The following is a 9178-nucleotide window of genomic DNA, read 5'->3' on the forward strand; positions in this document are numbered from 1 at the left end:
TGACGGGGCTGAGAGTGGAGCACCTGCAGGCAGTGGGTCCTCCATCACCTCAGGAGCCAGAGCAGACTCAGCTGATGCCTGCACTTGAGGGTCCAGCACAGGTTAGGACCCTTCAGGATCATGCCCCAGCCTCGGCTCAACTGGTTCTAGAGGCGGGGAATCCTGTGCAGGCTGGGATCCCTCAGGTGCAGTATCCGAGTCTGAATCCCAGCCCATCACACTTACCAGTTGAATTTATCTTGAATCAGATTCTTCATATAGAACACATGCCTTCCTCTTTCTGTACACCCACCACCTGCTGTCAGGGGCTGGATTGAGCAGGAATGGTGGGAACCCCCTCACCTTCCTGCAACTTCCAGAAAAGAGGAGGACAGTATAGGTTTAGAACAGTGGCTTGCAGAAGGGCATAATTCAGAGGCTGCAGAGGGGGGGAGCTGGAAAATATTGGGAGAGCAGCAGGAAGAAGAAGCACCAGGGGAGAGACAGTTAACAGACTCAGTGTCTCTTGAAAGCATTCCTGACCCCCTTCCCCTCTCCCAGAACCAGGCAGGCCTTGAAAGTAGTAGAACAGAAAGCTCAGAGGCAGAAAGCTCAGATCAGCCAGCGCAGGGGTGACGTAGAATAAAAGAGACAGAGAGGGTGGGACTTGACTTGGAGCAACGCCATTATCTAAGAGAGCATTCCTTCAACTCTCTCTGTGAATGTTGAATAAGCTACTTCGTAAGAACTCATCCCACAGTGAGGGGGATAGGATTCCCTGAAGCCTTGACACCTGGTAGCATGCTGCTGAATGAAAAAGATTTTGTGATCTTGTTGTTGTTGTTGTTTAGTTGTGTCTGATTCTTCGTGACCCCATGGCACTCCTGTCTTCCACTGCCTCCCGCAGTTTGGTCAAACTCATGCTGGTAGCTTCGAGAACACTGTCCAACCATCTTGTCTTCTGTCTTTCCCTTCTCCTTGTGCCCTCCATCTTTCCCAACATCAGGGTCTTTTCCAGGGAGTCTTCTCTTCTCATGAGGTGGCCAAAGTATTGGAGCCTCAGCTTCAGGTTCTGTCAGGATTCCAGTGAGCACTCAGGGCTGATTTCCTTCAGAATGGAGAGGTTTGATCTTCTTGCAGTCCATGGGACTCTCAAGAGTCTCCTCCAGCACCATAATTCAAAAGCATCAATTCTTTGGTGATCAGCCTTCTTTATGGTCCAGCTCTCACTTCCATACATCACTACTGGGAAAAGCATAGCTAGGAAGGATTTTTTTTTAAAAAAAGACCACTGTATATACACACACACACACACATACACACACACTTTTGGATTTACCTGGAGAAATCTGAGTGATGTGTTGAGAGGCTTCTTCGCCAGTAGTACAAATCACCTGGAGCAGATTTTGGGAGATGCCCTGCAAGCCGGCAAAATCTTCCACGTTGTAGACATGCGTATCGTCTGGGTCGCTAGCGATTAACTGAAGCTCCGACAAAACAGCATCCTTAATGCCCAAAGCATAAAGGGTGATGCCTGCGCTCTTGACCAGCTTTGAGGGCTCACGGATATCATCCTGAGCTTCCCCGTCTGTTATCACAACTGCCACTTGGGGGACACCTTCGCGGCGCCGACTGCCGGCCATTTCGTTGAACTGATGGTCCAGCATAAACTTCAAACTCTTCCCAGTTTTGGTCCCCCCTCCTTTGTAGTGCAAGTTCCGAATCCGGTTTAAGATGTCCTCTTTGTGGTGGAACGTGTTCAGGAAGAACTCGTTGTGAGGCAGGTCACTGTACAGAATCAGCCCGACCTGGATTTTATCCGGTCCAATGTCAAAGCCCTCAACCATGGTGTACAGAAAATCTTGCATGCTTTTGAAGTTCTTTGTTCCTATGCTCCAGGATCCGTCCACCAGGAACACGAGGTCTGCAATGGCAGTTTCTCTGCAAACTGAAGAAAGACAGGGTAACCTTCTTTTGTTCTTACACCAATAGGCATTTGTTAGATTCAGGTAAAGGTAAAAGGTAAACGGTAAAGGACCCCTGGACGGTTAAGTCCAGTCAAAGGTTGCAGCACTCATCTCGCTTTCAGGTCGAGGGAGCCGTCGTTTGTCCACAGTTTTCCGGGTCATAGGGCTAGCATGACTAAACCACTACTGGCGCACAGAGAACCGTGACAGAGTGCACAGAAACGCCGTTTACCTTCCCGCCACAGTGGTACCTACTATCTACTTGCACTGGGGTGCTTTCAGGCTGCTAGGTCGGCAGGAGCTGGGACAGAGCAATGGGAGCTCACCCCGTTGTGCGGATTCGAACCGCCTACCTTCCGATCAGCACACCCAAGAGGCTCAGTGGTTTAGACCACGATTTTTACCTTTACCTTGAGATTCAGGACAGGCAAAAGAAAACATTTCTTCACGTAACCCAGGAGTTGGGGGACATGAAGTCTGCATGATGTCGCCAGTCCCCAACTCGCATCATCCCTGACCACCAACCATGCTGGATGAGCTACAAGTTCCCCACCCCTGACATAGCACATATTTATTTAAAGCATGTTGTACACTGAAAGAGAACTATATGAAAATGATGTACCGGTGGTATTTGACTCCTTCTAAGTTATCTGAAATGTATTGAACAAGTTCAAATATCTGCTGCAAGTGTAACGAGAACGCAGTTAATCCCCTGAGCCCAAAGAGTAGACGTATGGGAAAGGTATTAGACAGGAAACAAACCCAGAAATCTAAGGCTTATAGGTTCAGGATATTCTGCAGAAGCAGCAAGCACTCTTCAGAAGGGTCAACTGACGCTCGGTTAGACATCCAAGGGTAATTGTTTGTACAGTATTGCAATAAATCTTCAAGCTAATTACGACTTGCATGCTGTGTTATCAAGACAGCAGCCTGGGCTCCTGACATTAGATATGTCATTCTAAAACGTCACAGGGCATAATTGTTAATTAAAACGGTTTTTTTACACCCCTCCCCTTTTTTTGTCAAATGTAATACCCTGCCACACCATTTTCTAAACCGCTGTTTCTTTCAGTGCTGCTGGTCGCTGGTTGCTCTGCTCTGCCCTCTGGTGTCACATTTTAATTCTTCCCCCTCCATGTCTTTTGTTATCTGCTCATGGATATTACTAAAGAAGCACGGATATTACATTACCAGTAGTTTGGGCATCGGTTGAGCACAACATGGTCAAAAACACAAGAATAAACCTTTGGTTCCAGTTGTCCATCCTGGGAGCACCCCTGAAGAAAATAATAATAATAATAATAATAATAATAATAATAATAATAATAATAATAATAATAATTAATAGTAACAACAACAACAACCTTTCATTCATATTGAAAAATCCAGTTGTATACACAAAGATATGCCATACGTCCCGGACATAGCCGGATTTTCACTTTTTGAAATACGGCAACCCTAATACACACTAAGTCTTTAAAGCATATTCAGAGCACATGGCTTCCACCAAAGAGTCCAGGGAACTGTAATTTGTTAAGTGTTGCTGGTGACTGTAACTATGTCCCCTGCTATGCTAATCCACAATTTCTCCCATATCAAAGTTTAAGGATCAGTGTACACATGCATCACTTGAGGATATAACAAGAGTTCTGTTGGTAGAGCCCCAGTCTCAGGTTCAATCCCTTGAAGGGCTGGGGATGAGCTCTGCCTGAAACCCTGGAGAGTCCCCTCTGCCAGTCAGTGTAGAAACCAGGGGTGAGGGACCTTGAGGACCAGGGAATGAATGCTCCAGGTTTCTCCATCTGGCCCTGGAGGATCTTCCCAGGCTATGTGTATTACTGGTCCTGCTCCCTTCTCAAGTGCTTTGCTCTGGTTGGAAGGTGTCCTTGAACAAGCCTCTTGGTTGCCTGAATGGAGGATGGAGATGTGTCTGTAAATCTCTGGCTTTTACAAGAGTGAATTGACAATAGTATTGTGTTGTGTGATGTTTTACCTGTGACTTCTGTGTATTAGTCATCATTGCATCTATTGGGTAATGGACAGGCACCTGTTAATCAGCCTTGTGTGACTCTACATACACTCTATAAAAAAATTGGAGTGAGGAATAATCCTCTTCACAGGCTGAATTCAGATATCATGCCAAACTGTGGTTTGGCATCGTATCTGCACCTGTGTTGCAAAACCCTGGAGTGTCACCAGGATATCAACCGTAGCTTCCAAGCTACAGTTTATGCTAACCATGGTTTGCTGTTATATCTGAATTAATAAGCCAAAATAAGAACCACGGCTCCACCCGAAGAGGCTGATGCACCATGAAAGTGCCCTGAACACATGGGAAATGAAAAATCAGTAAGTTGCCCTAAACCACGGTTTGCCTGTTGTATATCTGGACGTTGAAACCTCAATATGGTTAGGCACAAGCCATTATTCAACGCAGTTTCAGCCACTACAAAGATCTGTACTGTGAGGTTGTGTCTTGGGTCTTTTTTTGATAATGACAGGCCAGCTGGGAAACACCAAAGTTTCTGGCAAATATCTATGACAACAATTAAGCGGGAGAAATGAAACACCCACCTCTGAATTAATGATGACAAACAAAGCCCTGCAGACAAGGCTAACATTGCTTATGGGATGCCAGATGATTAGGATCTACCTCCCAAAGACAAACTGTTTAGTATTATGTTATGAACTTCAGCAGCTGCATAGGCCCCTGGAAAGTTTGTGCAAGCAAGCTGGGTTTATGCATTTCAGAAGCTCCTCCAGGTTGACCTTCTGAAACTATTTGAAAGGGCACTGCATTTTTTCCACCAGACTGAGAATCTGGTTCCAAAAAATTAGGGTCTTGCTGTGCCACTAGTCAAAGCACAGCCCTGAGAACATTTTAGACTTTGACCGATACTCCTGCACAAAAACTCTTCTTTGAAACTAGACAAGTCTAAATGCCCCATCTAAAGACTTGAGACATATTTTTGTTTCATTAAAAGCAGAGGAGGGGTTGGAAAAAAAACAGTCGCAAACAGCATGAAAGATGTGCACAGATGACCCATGCCAGCTAAATCTAGTTAATTATGGTTGCACAGGAACATCAACCTCAAGGGCAAGAGATACAAGTGGGGTGTAGGAAATCTATCCAAACTAATCATCATCATGAATGTTACAAAGTCGTCCCAAATGTTTTGGATTCTTCCCCACTTCGCAATCTGGGTCCTTTGCTGCTTTCTCACATGAGTCCCAGCCTAAAAAAGCTTGCTGAAGGATAAAAAGGTAAAGGTAAAGAGACCCCTGACCATTAGGTCCAGTTGTGGCCGACTCTGGGGTTGCAGCGCTCATCTCGCTTTATTGGCCGAGGGAGCCAGCGTACAGCTTCCGGGTCATGGGGCCAGCATGACTAAGCCGCTTCTGGCAAACCAGAGCAGCACACGGAAATGCCGTTTACCTTCCCGCCGGAGTGGTACCTATTTATCTACTTGCACTTTGACATGCTTTCAAACTGCTAGGTTGGCAGGAGCAGGGACCGAGCAACAGGAGCTCACCCCGTCGTGGGGATTCGAACCGCCGACCTTCTGATCAGAAACCCCTAGGCTCTGTGGTTAAACGCACCGCACCACCCACATCCCACTGAATGGTATAGTTTTTGTAAAATATGCAGGGATTTATGATATGTAAAATGAACCATGGAAAGAGAAAAAGGGAGGTCACTGATATCTTAAAGATGTAACAATGAATATTTTAAATTGTAAAAGAGAAAATTTAATAAAAATTATATATACACACAAAAAAGATATATCACGATATTTGGCTGGTGATACACCACAGTGCTGAAAAGCTGGCATTGTCCAGCCCTGATCCCTAGCAGCTATCACAATTTCCTAGATTCCTAATACTGCAACAAGCTGTTTACGAAGCAGAGTAAAGCAAACATCAAGCAAACACAACAGGAGATGTAAAAAGTGTGCCATAATTCTGCCATGGTAAAAGGTACCAGTTCAATGGCTTTAATAACCTAGTATCACCACCACGTTTTTATGCAACACAGAAAAAGGCATTGTGCAAGCACTAAAACTCTTTGTATCTTGGTTTGGAGGCAGTGTGGTCTCAACATAGCAAAAAGTGTCGTCCTTTTTAAGCAAACCACTTCTTTCCTGTGGCTTATTTCCAATAAGACAATCTACAGCAATCGATTACATCTGATAAGCATCCTGTTTTTGGATAGCTTTCCAAGCAATGAATAAACATCCGCAGAGAAATGCTGCAGCGTCTGGGTAAATAACCTGGGTTAGTAATTCTATTCATGTGGTGAAAAAGTTCAGGACCACACAAGTGGATCTTGTGTTAAATATAGGTCAACGCACATCTTGGTCTGAAAAAACAGGTTACATTAAACAGAAAAGTAGGGGAAATGTTCATTAGTCACGAACACAAAGGGAAGAAAGTATAATTCCTTTCTCTGGTGCAGGATACAGTTGTTATCCAACCACTTTTTAATGCATATACAGTGATATCTCGGGTTAAGTACTTAATTGGTTCCAGAGGTCCGTACTTAACCTGAAACTGTTCTTAAGCTGAAGCACCACTTTAGCTAATGTGGCCTCCCGCTGCTGCCGCGCCACCGGAGCACAATTTCTGTTCTCATCCTGAAGCAAAGTTCTGAACCCGAGGTACAATTTCTGGGTTAGCGGAGTCTGAAACCTGAAGCCTATGTAACCCGAGGTACCACTGTACTTATCCTTTGAGATTTGCTGTTTGTGAATATGGGAGAAAATTTAGATTTTCCCTCTCAAAAAGTGCTGTGCTACTGCCTCCCACCCACATATTCTTGAAACTTGCTAAATATTAATAATATGTCATCCACATCAATGAATATTGTTTGGATACTCTTCTACCTCCATCACATTTTTTAAAAATCTTGTTCTTAAGGATGACAGCAAGGTTATTTACAGGATTTACAGAAGCTGTCCCAGTTTCTGATTTGATCCCCGAATGTCCCACTTTTCCTTGTTTTCATTGGAGAAATGTTGGAGGTATGGAGTTAGGTGACCCCCCAGCCAAGGAGATAAGTAACTGTACAACCTTTAGAAGCCATCTGAAGGCAGCCCTATATAGGGACGTTTTTATATGTTTAATATTTTATTATGTTATATCTGAAGGAGCGTCTCCACCCCCATCGTTCTGCCTGGACGCTGAGGTCCAGCGCCGAGGGCCTTCTGTCGGTTCCCGCACTGCGAGAAGCCAAGTTACAGGGAACCCGGCAGAGGACCTTCTCAGTAGTGGTGCCCTCCCTGTGGAACGCCCTCCCACCAGATGTCAAAGAGAACAACAACTACCAGACTTTTAGAAGACTTCTGAAGGCAGCCCTGTTTAGGGAAGCTTTTAATGTTTGAAATATTACAGTATTTTAATATTTTGCTGGAAGCCACCCAGAGTGGCTGGGGAAGCCCAGCCAGATGGGCGGGGCATAAGTAAAAAATTATTTATTATTATTATTTTTTATTTTTATTATTATTATTTGGAAGCAACACAGAGTGGCTGGGGCAACTCAGTCAGATAGATGGGCTATAAACAGCAAAATAATCCTCCTCCTCCTCACCATCATCATTTTTGAATAGGACATCCCTATTTTCATCAGAGAAATGTTGGAGAGTATGCAACTTTGGGGCCTCCTTTAAGATGCTCATGTTCCAGCCCTAAGTGACTTAGGCCCAAATATCTGAAAAACTGCTTTCTTCCCTGGACCCTCTCAGGTTTTAAGATTGACAGAGGGGAGTAAAAACACAAAAACTTGCCCCCGGGACCATGCAGTAAAGGGCAGGCAAAAGAACCTATAACCAAAAATAATCAATCAATAAACCTCAGGCCACCTTCCTTCTACAACAGTTTTCGGAATGTAAAAAGACAGATGTACTTGTGGATGTTCTTGCCTGTTTGAAACTATGAAAACTAATAAAATTCTACATTTTAAAAAGGTGGGTTGAAATTTTTTCCCTGACCTTCCCACTATTGCTAAAGACTGAACATACAGCCATATTTTTTCCTGATGTATTCTTGGATTTGTCAATATGAATTCCCTCATCTTTTTCCTAACTGGATGAGAATTTACACTTGAAGAACAATCGCTAAGATTTTGTATTAAGATAGAACTTAGATCCCAACACCAGACAGAACATCAGGATCTCATGTTGCCTTTCACAGCTTCCTACAAGCATTCTATTACTTATTTCATTTACTGAAAATATGCATCATCTCGTTTGTGGCAAGCTGAAGTACGATTACATCCCGTTTGAATAAATTATTCCTCTTACTTGCAGAAACCTTCCTTCTTGTACATGCTTGCTTTTCCCGAACTTCCTTCCTCACAGAGTCGTCTGCAAAGGCTAAAAGCCCTGAAATGCAAAAAAGAATTGTGCGCAGAGCTTTGGTGCAAATGTCCAGCATTTTGCCTCTCTCTAAAGTATATTAAAAAGTGGATTCCTAAACCTTATATTTCTTCTCAAAGCAGCAGCAGCATTTGGGAACAACGTCTGCCCTGTCCATTCCACCTACCGCTCACCTCTTCAGATTGCTATATTATAATTCCAGAATAAATCAATTGGAACTAGACATTTAACTTGCAATGCATCTCAAGTCTAAACATTCTGTGAGATAAGATGAGAAATCTTGCACTAGCCAATGTCTTATCAGTGATGCATGGGAGAGTTCTTTCAGAAATTTTATTAGTACATTTTTGGGGAAAACAACATTAAAATGTCTCTGTGAAGCCATAAAAATCATTTTCTTCTTTCTGTGAAGAAAGACACCCATTTCTTTTGGGATCTGATATGAGCGTAAAGTTTATATTTTCCCTCACAGAAGCACATGCATAACGGTTGCAAATTAATGGAGAAGGAGATCCTAAATATTGCACTCACCTGGCTTCTTAGAGGTCCATCTGTGCAGTGTCTAGTGGTCCATATGATCGATCATCTATCCTCTCTCAGGACTGTCCAAAAGCTTCAAAGGTTCCAGCTGTGAGCAGCCAGTTGTGCTGTTGGAAACAGACTGGCAGCCAGCCTTCCAAGACAACCCCTCTGAGACAGAACTCTCAGTCTCTTGCGTAAACTCTGGATTGCCCCAGAAGGAAAAGTTTTCTCTGACATGTATGCAGGATTAATAAGAATTTTAAAAATGTTGCCAGTAATGGACGCCCTAAAGTATATATTCGAGTCTATGAATTCAAGATATTCACTTGCCGGTCT

The 9178-nt window shown here is 43.8% G+C and overlaps 1 protein-coding gene across 2 annotated transcripts in view; it reads right to left on the reverse strand.

The window, feature by feature from the left end:
* The window catches only part of LOC309353559 (collagen alpha-4(VI) chain-like), a 96045-nt gene extending 86867 nt beyond the window's left edge, over positions 1-9178 (reverse strand). Inside the window, exons 1-4 of one of the 2 annotated variants that reach the window (XM_081882896.1) lie at positions 8852-9178; positions 8246-8326; positions 3138-3223; positions 1319-1927 (exon numbers count right to left, since the gene is read on the reverse strand). In XM_081882896.1, the coding sequence (XP_081739022.1) occupies positions 1319-1927; positions 3138-3223; positions 8246-8271 (721 nt within the window). In that variant the 5' untranslated portion in view covers positions 8272-8326; positions 8852-9178. Of the gene's footprint in view, positions 1-1318; positions 1928-3137; positions 3224-8245; positions 8337-8851 lie in introns of those variants that run through there. The other variant, XM_081882897.1, reaches the window with a different exon arrangement.

The sequence above is a fragment of the Podarcis melisellensis genome, assembly GCF_964234715.1.
Source record: "Podarcis melisellensis genome assembly, chromosome: 12".
NCBI classification, from domain to species: Eukaryota; Metazoa; Chordata; class Lepidosauria; order Squamata; family Lacertidae; genus Podarcis; species Podarcis melisellensis.